Source organism: Malurus melanocephalus, unplaced genomic scaffold (genome assembly GCF_030028575.1).
Source record: "Malurus melanocephalus ecotype Western Australia unplaced genomic scaffold, MMel_1.1 scaffold_120, whole genome shotgun sequence".
NCBI lineage: Eukaryota > Metazoa > Chordata > Aves > Passeriformes > Maluridae > Malurus > Malurus melanocephalus.
The window spans coordinates 1,887,401-1,905,619 of record NW_026623352.1 but is presented as its reverse complement, the minus strand read 5'-3'; the positions used below and the strand labels follow the sequence as shown (position 1 = coordinate 1,905,619).

General features: G+C 40.3%; 1 protein-coding gene across 2 annotated transcripts in view; it reads left to right on the top strand.

Annotated features, from left to right (window-relative positions):
• The first annotated feature begins 6,907 nt into the window (after positions 1 to 6,907).
• CHIC1 (cysteine rich hydrophobic domain 1) overlaps positions 6,908 to 18,219 on the top strand; it is a 21,993-nt gene continuing 10,681 nt past the window's right edge. For both annotated transcript variants that reach the window (XM_057370156.1, XM_057370155.1), the window contains exons 1-2: positions 6,908 to 7,090; positions 13,382 to 13,436. In XM_057370156.1, the coding sequence (XP_057226139.1) occupies positions 6,921 to 7,090; positions 13,382 to 13,436 (225 nt within the window). In that variant the 5' untranslated portion in view covers positions 6,908 to 6,920. The remainder of the gene's footprint in view (positions 7,091 to 13,381; positions 13,437 to 18,219) is intronic.

Sequence of the window (18,219 nt, the reverse complement as noted above, 5' to 3'; positions counted from 1 at the left end):
AACTGAGATACATCTGGATGGCTTTAACTCAGGATCTCCTAAATCCACTCACTGATGTTCCAGTGGGATCACATGGGCATTTTAGGAGACAGAGCATGTTATGGTATGTGCACACACAGATCTGGTTCTGTTCAGATTCTGTTCAGATTCAGCATGTGACACACACATGCTGATCTGCTCTGCTTTTCAGTCAAATCCAGATTTTTTCCTTTCCTTAGGAGAGGAAGTTACCCCAGTTCCTCCTGCCCCTCTATCTGGGTTGGCCTTCTGTACATGAAGGATGTAGAAGATAAAATAACCTCTCAGGAAACTCATACTTTAGACATACAAGAAAAAAGGGAAGAGGACCTTTACCTCAAATCATCAGAGGGGCCATTTCTATGGAAACCAGGTGAGGACTTTTGTGAGGCTTAGCAGTGGCACATAAATGGAGAGAGAGGAAACATTTTCTAGTTTTCAGATTTTTTTCTGTGATCTCCAGTTTTTGTATCAACAAGGAAGAATGGCAAGTACAGCTATACTATACAATACAATACACTATTTGTCTATTAGAAATGCATTGCTTCAGCTTTCTCTTCCCTTCTMATTTATGACAAAAGTAAAATAAAACAGTTATTTACCAGGCTCATATTACATTCAACATATTCAAAATTACCATCTTACAGATTCTAACCAAGCTCCAGGCAGTCAGGAAACACCACCCTGCTCTGACAAACTGGGCAGAGGAGCCAGAGAAGTCATTGCCTGCACTCAGAACAACCACGGTTCATAAAGGAATCATTCTAAATGAGCATATTTTAGATCTTTTTAGAGTTGGAATTRGATACAAAGCACCTCCTATGGCATGTTTAACATCAGTCTTGTCAATAAAAATTGTTTTCCTTTATCCYGAGTTTTATCCATCAGATATATTTTAAATGTATCCAAAGCATATGTTAATAAATATTTAGGGAAGAGTCTCTTTCATCCATTAGATAATGATCTTTAAGCCTGCAAAGCGTATCAGATTATCTTCTCTGACTACAGTTACATCAAGTAAGAAGTTATAACAACCCCCAATATGGATCATAACATCCCTTTCAATCTAAGCACAGCAGCACAGCTGTTTCTCAAAATAATCTAAGGAAAGAAATTATGGAACTCTTTTMAACTAATCAGGATATTTTTTCGTAAACTCCATCAGAGATGATTAACTGAACAGTCAGAATACCAGCTCAGGAGGCTGGTAAGCCAGAGAGAGGGGGAAAATCACAAGTAGCTGAAAAAAAATTCTTACTCTGCCTCTGACAGCCCTGGACACTTTGTATCAGACTGCAGACTATTCCATGAGCCAGAAAACACCATCCAAACCAAAATACAAATTGAGCAGTTGATGCTGGCAGTTTTTAATGGCCCATTAGACTCCAGGACAGCCTGACAGGAGCCCATCCATAGTCATGTTCTATCAGTACGGGAACTCAAGGATCAGGATATGCACTTGGCTGGAGGTGGCACAGTCAAGGTCCTTGCAGTGCCATTATTTTCTGGGCACCTGTGTTTGACTCTTCAGCWTTGCTTCTGTGAAGGAGAAACTTCAGAAGATGTGATCAGCCTCTGWATTTCATTTTTGTATTTACATGGGTGAAACACAAAAGGCTACAAATAATATTTTTTAATAGTTATCTTACGTCCTTTGAAGACTTCTCCAGGGACTTAGCACTGTTAAGCAATTAAAATATTAAATCAAATGCCATCCTTTGTACCCAGTGGGTCTCTTCCCCAAGGTCTCCAAGTTTCCTGTGTTTTTCCCTGTATGCAAATAGAAAACCATCACACTGTTTGAGTTCCACTGATTGATTGGTGGCTTGAGTTCACAGGGTAGTGAGCTCCTTTAACACCAGGCTGGTATCAAAAGAAAACTCTGCATCACACAATTGTCTAATCCAGCAGCCAGCAAATCCCTTCTGACATTTATCTGAATCATCTCGATTCTTATGAGAATACTGAGAGGTGCCAAAACTTTGGAACAACTGCCATCCTCAGTCCCAATATCCATAAATACTTAATCAAGAAGGAACTCTTTGGCACAAACTGCTCCTGCTGACACTCAGTGTAGCCCCACAGTGATTTGGCTTTATTGATTAACTTCTAAATATTGATCTGTGGGAGAAAACAAAGAAAATAACAGATGTACCCTTAGTTACAGATAGTTGAGACTAGAAATGGGGAAGTACATCATTATAAGGTATTTTAAATAGCAGTTTACAAAGACAGCATGATTTAAACCCTAATTGGCTGTTTGTAGTAGACTGCTGAAAAAAAGCTCTGGATCAGAAACTTGCCCACCTCTTGAAACTTAGATTGTTTTTGAAAATCTACATSAGGCATTTTCAGTAAAAGCAGCACAGAGCCACAGAACCCTGCACAAAGCWAAAACCCTTATAGACGTTACAAACTATTTGTATCACAAACCCAGTTTCATGAAACTTCTCACATGACTCTTTCTTCACCAAATGAACATACCCACATTTGCTAATGAGTTCCGACACTTCTATTTCTGAACAAAATAATGGGAACTTGCAGTGAGATGCATATCAGCCTGGGAAAAGAGTTCATATTAGTTGATCAAGAATGAGGGTTTGTCCACCAGACTTAAAATACAGTCTCCAGACTCCAAGAGTGTGTTCCTATTATCCAGCAACCTTCTCCTTTGCTGAATCATACATGTCTGAAATGAGAGAATTCTGAGAGCCAAACTGACATCACTTGTTGTACATGCTTCCTCCTCAAAAATGCCTATTTAGTGGTGATTTGTATTGAACAAACATTGGAAGAGGTCTCAGAATCTCTCAGGCCCGCATTAGCATTCACTTTCCATGTTCTTCCAACACTGCTTTTATTTAATACTGGGCTTTGGTTTAACTCCTGTTTTTTTCTGCTCTCTGGGTTTCATGCTCTATATAACACTTCTGATTCCAAAAAAGGGAGTGATTTTTGTGGATAAACTTTGCCAGAGACCACCATCCCTCCACAAATCTTTACATTTTTATGGCATAATAGTTTCATCRAATAAACAGCATCCTAAAGAAGTACTGAAAGTGAAGCTTCTAAACATTTCTTCCTGTGAAGCCATAAAGTCTGATAAATCACGCTGAAAAAATTCCCTGTAGTACTTACCTCTCAAACCCAATACTAAACAGTCTTTAAATACACACATGGGACACAAAAGGTGTTTTTTCTGAAATAGTCTATTTTTACCCAGATAGTAATTGCTCCTATAGGAGAGTACACATACACAGATTTTTTGAAAAGTCTACTAAAACCTCAGCTGAATTTTGACTTCAATCTATTATTTAAAAGCACAAGATGTTAAATATGAAGCTGGTATAGCAAAGTACCTTTTGCAATTAAAATACTTCCTTTCTTGGTTTGTTAATACATCGGACACTCATTATAAAGAAGTCACACAGTAAGTTATGCTACATTTTACACTCAGTTCAGCAAATTATTGCACCACCTGCTTCAGCATCTAATGCCTGAATGCCATCATGCGTCCTTCTGGCACAATGTCCATTTAAATGTCTGTAACATTAGCTWGTTTATTAAATCCAAACACAGGTTGCATTAGAGGTTTTTTAATTAAAYATGAGACTGTGGTGGATGTGTTCCTGTTTGCCACACCTTGCCCTAACAACCCGAGTGTCACTGTTGTCATATCTAATGTGACACCTGTATATCCTTGCAGACAAGTACTTGGGGTTGATTTCACTTTCTAGCACACATTCTGCTTGTCCCTTGCTCTTTCATCCTCGTAAAATTTACAAGACATTTTCATGGGAGCAATGCTGAACACATGCAAGGAATAGGAAGTWGGCTTGGCTTTACAATATTCAAGGGGGATCCTAAGTGCTCTAAAACAATTGAACACAAATCTTCCTAAAGGGCTTGATCCAGATCCCAAGTCATTGCAGAAGTGCTTATCCCAGTGAAAGCTGGATCATGCCAGGARGGCACACTGTCACGGCCATGGGAAATCCCAGACTAAACCTCACAAGTTGCCTCTTTTGTTCTCATTTATTCAYATGAGAAGGCTGGGGACTGCTCCTTAGCCACCTAGGACAGTCTGTTCCCAAGGTTTACCTTTCTTCCAAAGCAATGAGGACACCTTGTCAGATAGCACTGAAATAGATTTAAATCCTTTGCTCATCCAGCATGGAGCCAGTTTTGCCAAAAGACTGTGAGACATCTGAAACTTCCTCACTTCCTATCCCAACACATTTACTACCATGTTGAACAGCACTTCTGGCTCTTTGATTTCATTAGCAACCTCTTCCAATTATGAGGGCTGTCTTTATCATTATCTTTTCTATCATTTAACTTGTCACTAAGTTATCCTTCATCTCTAAAAACAGCATTATTTCAGCAGTGAGACATTTTTATGGAAAACTACTTCCTATCAATGGAATCACCAGCAATATCATTTTAGTTTTATAGAAACAAACAAATCCACACATCCTTCAGCAGACAGGGGCAGGACCTCTCAACTCCTCAGATTATAGAGATGCTGTTATAAGTGGTCAAGAAATCTTCTGTATTTCTTTCAATGCCAAGAAATTCCTGCTGCTGGTACACTCAATTCCRTTAATGGGAGGACGGTAAAGCCATGGTCCAGATTAAATGGCGGTGATAAATAAGAAATACCATAATCAATAGCAGCTAAACATGGGAAAAGATACCAATTATCTCATAAAGCTACCATTCTTTCAAAAAAAAACCCTGCCCATGGCAGGGGGTATAAGGAGATGAGCTTTAAGGTCTTTTCAATCCAGACCATTCTATGGTTCTATGACCATTCCCATGGACAATTCACCAAAGCTGCTACGAACCAAGACAATCTCAGTGAAATATTAAAGCCTATAATGTAAATGCACAGCATCAGAATTGTAATTTCTTCCAATGTTCTCAGTTACAAGACTTACCTTTTTGGCTTTCACACCAGTTAAAGCAGACATCAAGAATTTAACTGAGAGTAAAATAAAGACCAGTGTTTTATTAATAGCCCCATATATAACTTTATTTCAGTGGTCTCAAAACTTTCTTTCCATGAGTTATGAATGGCAATAATCTATATAAAGATGAAGACGAGTGGAAAAAGTATCAGATCCTTAAGTATAATTTTCTTTGTTTTGTCACATTTCTAAATAGGAGATATTTTCAATATTTGGTCAATTACTTTCTCTGCAATTTACTGACATTTAACACTAAACAAGAAAAAGTATTTTGTTAAAAATCAGAGAACATAGAACACATAACAGCATTTTATGACAACTTGTCTCAATTTTTTTTTCTCTAGATTACAGTGTGATTTACCTGCAGGTCCACATAAGATGGATAATGCGCTGTAGTAAGAGCACGCAGCACTGATAAAACTCATACAATGTTACTTTCAGAGGCAACAAAAATTTTCACTGTCATGGCATCTGCATTTTGCTGCAGTCTAGAAACTCCTGAAAAACAGTAAAGATGATTTATGAGGAAAGTATTTTCTTAGAAACAACACTTAGGGATGGAGACCCATTTTTTCCTCGTATAGGACGAGGTGAGCTCCTTCCTTACAGCACCTACAGGTTAGGAAATCTGATTTGGATACATACCAAAGCCAAACCTTAATAGGAGCTACACTAATACTAAAGAAGACAAACAAACCCCTCATAATTTCATTTTTCATTCCACTATTGCAATTACAAACACCAATTTTTTTTTTATATTTGCTATTTGCAGTAAGTCAGTAATTAAGCGCTTATTACCGCAACAATAGCTTACACCTGTGTGCTGGCAGAGGGATTCCCCTGAAGTATTCTGAGATRACTTTTTCCCCCAATTTTGCTAGTCCTATATTCTTCCCTCTTACCACCCCATTACTCTGCACATAACTCACTTTTCAAACCCACCCACAAAACCCAGACAATCACCTCAAAGCTCCGGGAAAACTTCACAGCCTCCACAGTCCCTTATCTTCACCTCAGCCACCCCGGGGAGCGACACAACACACAAAAACGAGAGGGGAAGGGTGGAAAGCGCTACCCGGCTATTTTTATTAAAACCACCACAGAAACACACCTGGAAAAAAAAAGACTGAAAAAAAGGGAAAAGGACTAAAAAAGTCCTTCCTTCCCTCAGGACTCCCTCACACCGGCTCGCGGCGCCCTCTCGGGGGCGGGAAGAGGCGCGCGCGCACCTGAGGGAGGGTAATTATAAATGTAATTATAAATATAGTGCAGATACTCGGGTGCCTTGTAGGACCTTGTAGTCCCGAAGGTTTAGAGATTATTTTTTTTTTGAAAGCAAATTAAAATCCAGTAAGGGTTTGTTTGTTTTTTTGGTTTTTTTTTTTTTTTCCGGCTTCCCTGTAACTAGCAAATTAAAACGCTCCGGAGGAGCCGCTCGCGCCGGTTCGTGACCCTAGCGCACCTGAGGCGGGGCGGAGGGAAGGGAGGTCGCGGGAGTTATAAATGCTAACGACAGTAGACATATTCAGGTTCCTTGTACACGGAAATCTTATGAGGGAGTCTCTGAACACAAGAGTTCAACAAGGTTATTTCGGCTCCGCTGTAACTACCAACGGTAACTTCTCTCAGCAGCTGCCCGTGCCGGCTCGTTACCCGCCGCCGGGAGCGGCGGCGAGCACCGCCGGTCACCAACACCGGCCGCAACCCGCTGTCCGCCCCCTCGGCGGGGAGCACCGGCTCCCCGGAGCGCGAGCAGCCCGGGGCTGTGCCCCGCACGGTGCAGCTCCAGAGGAGGCAGCGCTCCCCTCAACGCTCCCGCTGCCCGGCCGGCCCGCGCTGCGACTGCGCGCCGCCCTCACGCCTCCCGCCGCCATGGCCGCGCCGCGGCCCCGCCCCCTCACGCTCTGCGCAGGCGCGGCGGGAGGGCCGGCGATGAGCGTCCTGCTGCCCAATATGGCGGACTTCGACACGATCTACGAGCTGGAGGAGGAGGACGAGGAGGAGCAGGATGAGCCCGAGCCCGTGGTGCGGAGCCAGGAGCTGCCCCGGCCCCGCGACGCGCCCGATCCCGTAGCGGTACGGGGCGCCGGGCACATCACCGTGTAAGGAAGGAGCGGGGGCAGCGTGAGGGGCTGGTGTGGCGGGGCGGAGGAGCCGGGCGGGAGCGCCGGGAGGGTGAGGGCAGCGGGAGCACCGTGCCCCGGCCCTGTCGGCCCCAGCCTCCCGCCCCCCGGGGCCGAGAGCCGCAGCCCTGCGCCCCCCTCACCTGCTCTGTGAGGGGAGCTGTGCTTTTAACGTGGGCATTTTCCGGTAGYTCGAGGAAACCCCCAGTCGTGAATGAACAGCCGGAGTTGGCTGTCGGGTGCAGAGGCTGCAGCGCAGCTCTGGCAGCCCTCTCTGATTGCTTCTCTGTATCCAAACAATTTGTTAGATAGAAAGCAAAGTCCACGCGATGCGAGGACGAACAGCCTGTTAAAACCATCTCGCTGTGACCCTTCCGTGCCACAGCTGAGCCAGGGAGCCCCCACACTGCACTGCAGAGGAGGCTTGTGCTTGTGCTGTACTTTATCTCCTCCAAACTTAGTTGTGAGTTCGCTTTAGATAGAGTGTTTTTATCACTGGAACACAGCGTGAGCCAGAATGTTGCTGCTCATTTAAACAGTTGAACAGAAGATGAGCAAGCTGTGTTTCCTTATATGTAATGTTTACTCGTAGGGATTTTCTTAGTATTTCTGCTCCAGCAAGCTGGAGAATTAATAGAACTAAGTGCATTCTTAACAAGTTGTTGGTTGTCACATTAATTCTCGTGGCAGGGAGAGAGGCATTGAAATTTATGTATTGCAGAGACCCAGCAAGCTTGTGTTGCTTTGGCTCTCTCTTTGGATTGCATAAAGTGCACATTTCTCTCAGTGAATAGGTGCAGTGTGATCTAACTCCCTGCAGCAAAAGCACTGGGTGGGAAAGGCTCTCCCACCCATGGGAAGTAGTGCTGGATTTGATCCTGTGTCCTCATGGCAGTCTGGATCAGGGTTTTGTTGAGCTGGTGCCAGTGGGGAGTTGCTCTGCTGCACCGCAGTGCACTTGCTCGTGCTGATGGAATTTCTTTGTGTCCTCACCCCAAATAGCTTCTGGCCTCACTAAAGGAAAGGTGGAACACAAGCAAAATGCTCAGAATACCAAGTACCCATCTTATGAGTTAACTGATTTTAAGTGCTGGAGAAAACATTACACGCTCATCTGCTTTACTTTCTGTGATGCTTTTTGTGTGTTAGTGATGTTACTTACAATTCCTTCTTGGCTCCAGCATCTTTTTGGGATGGGCAGGAGCATCTCCAAGAGCCACTGATGTCTACATCCAAAAAAAGCACTCCTACTAGTGATGTGGAAATTCTTAGCTAACTACATGCTAACTACCGGAGCTGAATCCCCATCCAACTTATTTTCCCTTTCTCCCATCCCTCTCAGCTTTCTTCCTGTAACAGGACCTACCTGCATGATAGGAGGCAGCTTTTATCAGCTAATGATGTATTTTAAAATCTCCTTATATTGATAAAAACAGTTAGTGGATGTAACCAATAAATATTGGACATTAGAGTCCATAATCCTAACCTATTAAATGGGAAGTGTTTTGCTTCCCAAAGAGTTTGTGTGTTGGAACTCTGTCACTTTTTGATCACACAGATGCTGCTGCTTTTGAAATCAGTTGGCTGCAGAAGCAGCCTGCTCCAGTTACTGAAGGGAGAGACGTCATCCAGGAAAACCTGGGTTTGTTTTCTGAACCTGTCTGGAACACTGCTCATAGAAATTTCTGTCCTGACWAGTCAGACATTATTTAAAAGAAGAAAAGAAAACCAGTTATCTTTATGAAGCCATTGTTTTCTTTGGATTTTTGATTCACATGTCTCCTGTTCCTTAACTGACACTGGCCTTCTTGGATACTTTCAGTGTATAGAGAAGGGATAATTCAGGGTCATCTGCTTCAGGTTTTCATATACAGTTCTCTTACAAAACTCCTAGGTTGGCAAATGCAAACTTTGTGTCGGTTTCTTGCATGAGAGTATTTATTCTTACSACCTTGTCAGTGAGCTGCTCACTCTGAAAGAGTTACTATTCTGCAGTATCCAACAGTACTAAATATAAATTCCAGGAGTTTTCTGAGGGTATTTAGCAGGAACTTACTTTTCCCACTTTACTTTTGCTAACCCTTCTACCCTGTGCATGCTGAGAGTGTCCATGTAAAGTGTATTTGTTTCAGTCAGAGGGGATGTGTATGAAAATGGTTGGCAAAAATCTATACTCATCTTGTCCAGGATTCTTTGAAAAAATTCTTGTTTTTGAAAGCTTTTGAATTTTAGCACAGATAAATTACTAGGTCTTAGTAAATGCCTTTTCTTCTGAAATTCCATTTTGATGAGTTATAAACACCTTGTTTGCTGTTTCTGCCATAGTCAGTGTGACTGTGCTTGGTGTATCCAAGTATCTCCACACAGACATTTGTAGTGAAGACTGAGTCATATGCCTAGCAGAGCAAAGGCAATAACTTTCAAAAACAGAGCAGTAAACAAACTGTAACCTGGTTAGAGGGTTTTATTTTTCTGGTGTCATTTTTCCATATCATTAAGTCTATGTGGATGGATGGTAATGAGGTAATGAAATAGCCATTAAACATATTTTTGCCATTAGCATCTAGCTTGTGATTCCTGCTGAAGTCTGCAAACCTCCTAGTTTTGGCTAGAAGTTACTTTTTGGTATTCTGTCCTGTTTTCTGTCGGAGTGCCTCAGGGACCCACAGTCCAGGTGCTGATGAAATGCTTACTGTCATCAGTTGGGGAAGGGAGGGAAGAGCTAGTTGTGATGACATTTGATTATTATCTCCTATTACTCCATCTTCCACGTATTTAAAAAATGACTTCAGCCTTCCACTCATAACCAAAATCTTCATTTTCCAAAACATCATCCATTGGTAAAGACTCTCTTGGGTAGTTCTGTTGGCTTCACAGGAAAATGTTCTGAAYTCAGAAAAGAAATATTAAATGTTCAAGGAGATTTCAGCTCAGGGCTCTTGAGGAATGTCATCTTTACCCTCTAATGCTGGACAAAGCTCAKCTGATACCTCATAAAGAGCAGTGTGGGATCTGAGCTCCACTCTTCCACKGAGGTTAAACATAACCTTGATTACGAGTGGAGAAAGGTGCTGTGCTCAGAGAAGGCTGGAGAGCTTCACTAAACAGGTTTAACTTGTGCAGTCGAATAAGGCTGATTACTATCTATAAATACAGTAGTGGGAGAAATGAGAATGAAGTATGGTTTAAGTTGAAAGGAAGAAAAAGGCAAAGCACCTGTAAATATTTCTCTTCTAGATGTGAGATGGTGTTTCCAAAATCTTCCTGTTTCAGTTCTGGGGACAGAAAACCTGAGCTCCTGCTTTGTAAACTAATGAACTTYGTCATGTGGTATCTGTTGCAGTGAGGTTTGCAACCAGTGGTTGAGGGTGTTCMTTTCACTCTTTGAGGGATTTATGCATTTCTGTTATTATAGCTCCCTAGGACAAGTTGTGTTCTCCCCCTCTACAGATGGGGGAAAATGAGGTGATGGGACTTGCCTGCTGCCATCCATGAAAACGGGGAAGGAGGGACAGAACTGGCAAGTGAGGTCATCCTAGTTCTATTGCAGCCTATAGGAAACAGTGCCTGGCTTTTAGAGGTACTTGTCATGCAGTGAGAAAAGTGCAACCGAAGGATGTGGGTGACTGATCTGAATTTCTAAATGTTACACTTTGGGCAGCTTGCACTGAGGACTCACAGAAGTGGCCCAGAAATAAATCAMCACCAGCTGATGTTTTAAATGAGTTAAAGGACAGGTACTGGAATTGATGTTAYAGTGATTTTTAAATATACTGAGTTTTAGAAGATTTCATAGGATTGCTCATGCTAGATGACTAGCCTGTTATAGGAAGTCTAATAAAATTAATTATCTCTTCATCAAGACTTAAGATCTTAACTTCTTTACATTAAAGATTCTAATAACACTTAGTATTTTCACAAAGTTGCTTGCAAAGTTGTATAACATTCTTCTTCAATTTTTTTTTTTTTTGGTTCTTGAGACACCTCCCAGCCTCATCTAACAGGATTTTAATGTTTCTAAACTCTGTGGTAAATAACCACAGAATAGTCTGTAAAACTTCTAGAGACACTTCGGTAAAACTGCTAAAGGCCATCAGTGATTCTGACTAAACACAGTATTTAAAGTATAGTTAAAAGATTAAGTTACATTATTTAGCCACTCACAGGTGTCAGTGTGAGAAATGCCTTTCTGTAACTCAGGTTTCTTGGATGTGCTGAAACTGAAGGGAATGTTTTGGCAACTCATAAAAATTTGGGGGTTTCAATACATTTCATGGCATTAGCTGTGAAGTTTAACCCAAAACATATTGTGTTCTTGTATTCTGAATCAGAATTCTGAATCAGAAAGCACTAATTTATCTCATTTTTCATGGAAATTGGGGAYGCAGTGGGAATTTTAATGAGTACATGTGATCACTGAGATAAAAGGTGCTACCTGCAGCTTAGTAAGTGTTTGAACTCTGAATTKCTGAAGGTCAGAGGAGGGTCCTGGGGAACAATGAGTACATGTTTACTTTTTTAAAATGTCTTTTGCAGTTTCCTAAGCATCTGCTCCTGGCCTCTGTATGAGTCAGTGTTCTGGCCAAGATGGACCATTGGCATGATTTAGTGGAATTGGTCTGTTATACAGGCAGAGTAAATAATTCCAAGCATTACCTGAATTTTCTTGTAGTTCTTTTATGATGTGTCTGATTGCTCCTACTTTGTGATCCTTTGAGGTTGTTCCATTGCTGATGCAATGCACAGATAAGTCTGTGCTCCTCAAAGCAAGCTTTGTGTGTGCTTTATAATTTTAGTCTTTTTTTTAAGACTGAAAAGACTGCTTCATTGCTCTCCAAGCTTCCTTGAAACTAAATATATAACATTACAAAACCTGGAAGATTTCAGCTTAAAAAGAAAAGGTACAAAATGTGGAGGCTGACTTGCCAGGTTACAAAGAGAATGGAAATGTGCTGTATTAGTAACCTTTGTGCTTGCCTGAAATCTTGTTGTTTTTAGTGTTTGGGKTTTTTTGTAATGTTTTAAACAACTAGTGTTCTTTACAAGAGGTTCTGACTTAAATTATTCATTGGAGAACTGGATTGAACTTCACCAGTGTCATTGCCAAACATTTCAATTACTGGATTTCTAGAGACAGCACAAGTTCTGCTGTTCCACCTCTCTCTTCTTTAAGGTTGATTTTACTTTTTTGGATACTTCTGATCAAATTCCATTGCCAATTTTGGGTATCTGGGTTATTACACAGTGAGTGTGTATGTGTGATGCAATGATGGGCAGTGATGACCTGGGGAAGGGGTTGGAACCAGATGATCTGTAAGACCATTCCACGATTCTGGGATATTTCAGCAGCACTGGTGTTGGCACAAGGGACCAGTTTGGAGTATGGTAGGTGTCAGACTCAAAGCGAAGCTCATTTCTAAAATAACTCCTACAAYACCAAATGTATTTGTGCTCCTCTTTTTGGCAGTGATTCTTTCAGGTATTTTGATTGTTTTGAACATAGATAGTCAGGAGCTGACTTGGTTTAACTTTACTGTCATCAAACATACAGATTGTAGCTGAGGGCCAGCTGCTGCTGTGTTTTGTTAAATTACTAAATTTTAAAGGTTCAGGAGTTTTGAAATTAATGGTAACAAGTTTGCAAGCCAAGTGCAGCTCCCTGTAGCTTTCACTGGTTATAATGAAAACCTTTTACTCAAACCCCAAAACACTTCAGTGAAGAGCACAGTCATACCCAAAATTTTATTTTCTTGAAGTCCGTAGTTGTTGTAAAACTGTTCTTTGTGTAGGCTCTTTACATGTTTTGCATCACTCAGCCCAAAGCAAGTTTTTAAAACCATATGGTTATAAATTTCTAAGAGGATGATGATGAATGGGATCCTTAAAACAAATTTCATCTGTTGCATGTGAAACAATTGCATGTGTAAGAAAAACAGCAATTAAAGGGAATTTATAGCTGGAGGTTATTTCTTTTATGAAATCAAAGATGGACACTTGCTGCCATCCAACTTGAAAAGAATTTTTGTACTTTGGGAGGTACTGAATTAAGGCACCAAGTTGTGTTTCTGTCTGTAAATGACTTTTTGAATGGTATAAACTTACATAAATTATAAACTTATATAAATTTACATCAAAAGCTCATGAAATGTAAGGGCAAAAGAAATTAACAGTGGTTTCTGTTTAAAGTAAAAGATCATATTACTTTTTTTTATTAAGGGAAACAAAATAAGTTAGGTGGAATATATTTTGTTTGTCTCTTTTGTTTTCAAGGTTTGGCTTGAGCAACAAGTTTGATACAGAATTTCCTTCTGTTCTGACAGGGAAGGTAAGTGTGAGATTAAACTGTTCTTTTCCATGGGAAGACCCAGTGCATCCAGTGGTTTCTGTGTTGGCTACATGAGMATGAATCCACTAAAGGCTGTTGACTGTGCCCTGTATGATCCAGCTGGTTGCTGCCCAGTCCCTCAATGTGGTTTGAGACAAGAAGGAAGGATTTGCAGTGATTGCTATCATTATTGACATTCCAAACACAGCAAAGCTCACCATGGATCCCACTGTTTCCATGCAGACACGAAAGCAAGGCTCACTTAACCTTGCTTTTTAAATACCTGCAGTTTGTGCTCCCTACTGGGTGAATTAAATCAGTTCAAATACTAGAYTTCTCTTCTGAATATGTCTGAGAAGCTTTGAGTTTGTTTAGACAGATCTCTGGAAGTGAATCTGTTTATCTGGAGCTTTACAGAACAAAACAGTGTTAAATCTACAAATTAAGTGGCTTTTTAGTACATTTTCACAAATATTGTTTAGTTTTGAAAATTTGTGGTGACAAGTCTCTTGCTTTCTCTGGAGTCCTCTCATCTTACAAAATGCAAGTTTAAGATACTGTAATTTGTAGCTATTATTTCAATCTTCACTAAATTCCTAGTTAGTTTTAAATTATTTTCCTGGTTGTGTTTTTTAATCTTTTAAATGTTTAGTTCTTCTTCTCTTTAATTTTTTTTCTTCCTGCTGTTTCACTCTCATGGTTTTTTGTTTTTTGTTTTTTTTTTTGCTTCAATTTATATCCCCCTTGTGTATGTTTTCCAGAATTTGTGAAGAAAAAAGTTTATTTGGTTCTTTCTACTTTGTCTATTGTCATCCCATAGAGCTCCACTCCCTCTGCAGCCTCTTGCAGAGGTTGAGTCATACCAACAATACGCTAAACACAGCTGGATGGTTGCTCCTGGTTCTGCCAAATCCATCTGGGCTTTTTCCTCCTTCATTTCCACACCAGAGTATAATGAATAAAATCCTTGTGTTGAAATTGCCTGTCTGCTTTGACAGCAGTACCCCTGAAAAGCAGGTTCTGCTTGGAGTTTTTGGGTGCTAAAAATCAGCCTGGGAATTGTGACCTTGCTTTAGGGTCTCACTGAGCTCAGAAGGACAAGTCCTTCTGATTCCACTGTGAGGGCTGGTGACAGCACTTTGCATTTCACCACCTTGTCTGTGGCTTATTCTTTTCTGAGAAGCTCTTTCTGATCACTGAAGAGCCACAATACATTTTGAAAAAAACAAYTTTATGTTCTTTTACTCAAGTTGTAGTTTGTTATCAATAAGCCTAGAAGTAGAAAATCCCTAGGGAAAAAACGTGGATACTTAATTTGATGAAATAATTTTATCTCTTACTGTCTCTGAAATATATTTGGGTTATTAAAAAAAACAAAACAAACCTTCAACCAGGTCTATGCTTTTTAATACCAGCATCAATGGCTGTCACATTTTCCACTTCAATGTCCTCCCCTTGTTAAACAGACAGTGAACAAAAGCTTAGTTTAAGGCTCAGTTGAGTGCTTGGACTTAATTTAGCAAAGCAGGGAAAGAGGAAGTTCTTCTGCTTGGCATTTACCCTTCTTGTTCTGTAGATGTAATCAGTGCAACAGGAGAGACAGGGCAGGGGTTTGCTGTGTATAGGGATGCTTCTCTGGTGAGAATCTTGATATCCTGTTATCTTGTGGATTTGAGGGGCTTTCTGAGCAAGGAGACCTTGGGAGGAAATAAATTCTTTTTGTCAGGGGAGAACACCAATCACACAAGATAGTAAACACATTTTTCTTCCTGCCTGCCACACACTGCCATGAAAAGACATTAAAAACCACAGTTGTGGGTCTTTCAGTTTTTAATACTTTCATCAATTGCAAGAAATAAATAATCTGCTTCTTTCTCTGGTTGAGGCAGTCAATCATCTTAATCCCTATTGAAAATGAAAATTCAGTCATTTTTTTCCAGTAAGGTTTTCTTCAAATACCCTGTTAAATAATTCACAATAATCAGTAGCGCAGTCAATTGAAACACCACTCTGAGATCTTCTGTTGTTAAAATGTAATTTTTTTGCTTTTTATGAAATCAAAATTTATGAATGACAGTGACTGTTTATATTTACAAATGGTGATTAAAATGTTTACTCTGAACTTGGATTAGTCCTCAGCTACTCTAAGACAATGTCATAGTTTATTCATATTGCCTGTGTAACATTAAGTTTAATGGCTTTGCTGTCTACTGTGAATGGATGTTAATAATATATCCCATCTGCTAATGGAGTGTAAGAGATGAAGCCATTAGATGGGCTTGGTGGATTTCTCAGTGGTACTGSTTTTCTTTTGAATAAATACAGATGTAAAAGATGTAGGTTTTTAAAACAGGATGAAAATCCTAATTAGAGAAAGCTCTGTAGTTCCACCTTTCTCCCAGAAGCATAAACTTTTGGGGTTTATGTCACAYTCTTGTGTTAGTAATTTACTTAAGCTTCCTGTCCTCAGTTTGCACATCCACATAATGATGGCAGCAAACCTGCTCATTTTCTGAAATACCTCTACTTCACCCATTTCCTACCTCTGGGTCCCCCGGTTTTTACAGAGCCTGGATAGCTACTGTACATTAGCCTAGAGCTACATSCTTGTAATTACATCTTCACTATTAATTGAGACTTAATTTGTTGCTTTTCTTGGAAGAGGTGAATGTGCACATTTGAGGGTAAAGCATCAAATAATAAAGGAAAGGAAAATCCCAGGTGGGTCAGATGTTGGACYTAGCTAATTCAGCTGTATTAATATTTGTCTTGCAGGATGAGACACAAGCTCAGCTGGTTTGTAAATCCTGARCCAGAATTCTTTTCAATGGAACATTGTAAGAAAAATTTGACTACACTTAATACAGGGGCAATATTTAACTTTTAATAATGTAATTGGACCTTGGCCTAAATTGAAATGGTGGTTAAATTTAAATTCTGTGTGCTATAGGTTTACAGGATTATTAATTCTCTTTTAACRAAACACTCTTCCTGATATTGAGCACAATAGCACACACTGCTCCAGGCGACCAGAAAATGGTGGAGGCAGTGCTCCTGCAAAAAAAAGTGGAATTTCCTGCTCTGCTCTTGAAATAAAAGGGGACCTGCCCAGAGAGGAGTGTGCAGTGCAGGGCAGTGGAAGCCATAAAGTGAGGGCTGGGCATTGTGATGCCGTTGCGCTGTGTGATTGATAGGGTTGGGGATCATGATGATTGAAGGAGAAAGATCAGGCCTGCTGGGCTTTACTCACTCCCTTCCTGTGTTTGGAGATCCTCTGCATCCTGTTGTAAAATATTATGACACCCTCTCCTTTCCTTTTATGTTTTTCTGGTTTTTCCCTCCTAAAAGGAGCTAATGTCCCTTCCAAAGGTGTACAGCACAGCCAGGAGCTTATCTTGTTCTTTTCAAGAGCCAGACACAAACTTTCCAAGAGATTTCCAGAATTACTCAAAACTAGGCTTTCTTAGGGAACTGTCTTTGTGCAAGCGGGGCTGGTAATTCTCTGTCTGTTTGAAATACATCAGTCACATGTACCTTTCAATAGCTGTACCTGCAAGAAAGGCAGGAGTTAAAATYGTGCCAGAAAATCAACAATTCTTTGGTGACTTTCATTTGGATTCCATTTCATTATTAAATTAGAACAGTTATTTACAAGTATTTTGTTCTTAATCATTGTGTAACAATGCTTAGCAGTTGCTGAGATGTGAACTGAACAACAAAATTGTGCTTTCTTCTGTTTGTCACAACATGAGGSTTATCTTGATCTCCAGTTCCTTTAGTTTCAGAAGATGTGTCATTAGTGACAGAAGTATTTGTTGTGATTCTTTTTCCTAAAGGCAGAAACAATGCAATAGTTTGGGTTAGTCAAAACCATCTTAAGTAATTTCATTTTATGTCATAGACAAGAGATTCACCTTCACATGAAAATATTTGGTGAGTTAGCAGGTAGTGGTGCTTTCATTGTATTAAGGTAAACATCAGACCAAAATTCTTGAAATGGAAATTTTCTGTTTCTTAGTGGCATCCAAARTTGGTTTCTGGTTTAGCCATTTGCTCTGCAGGAAGGAGAGTCTCATAACATAGGATCAAACTGTTAATCTGATGTGAACAGTGACTCCCTAAAAATTACCACAGGAGCAGGAAATCTCCCTGTGCTTTCTTTTTACAACCCAAATTTTTCTGCCGGCTGTGATCTGAGCATCTGGTTGAGTTCTCTTCATGTTGGATGTCATCACTGAGTAGGGTTATTCTTGTTCAATTAAATTCTGGGCTATGCCGTTCCATTGTCTGTGGTAGGTTTGTTCAGCTGGATTTGGAGGTCGGGTTGTGTTGTTGTCAAGGTCCAGTAAACTTTGTGTCTAAAGGAAAAGGAAACATTCTCTTTTCTTAGGGAGTTTCATTACAAAAGTATAAATGGGGTTAAGAAAAAAAAGTATTATTTTTATATTTCAAATAAACAATGTAAAATTCCAAAAGACTTATCAAAGGAAGTGCCATTTGTGGATATCTAAATGTGAGGCCCATGGAAACTTCCTTATGAGTTGAGAATGCCAATTAATGTAGGAATCTGAGTTTACTTTGAGGCAGTGTGACTGCAGCAGCTGTCTGAGGTTACTGCAAACCACCAGATGTTCTTTCCTGCAAAACATTCTCCCACGTTGAAGATGAAATGGTTTTGCTCGTGTGCATCTGGTATTTGTTATATCCCAATACAAGAGCTGGCGCTGGCAAAGAAATCCATAAAACCTTGTTCCAGACACATGCAAGTACAGGATACTTTGCC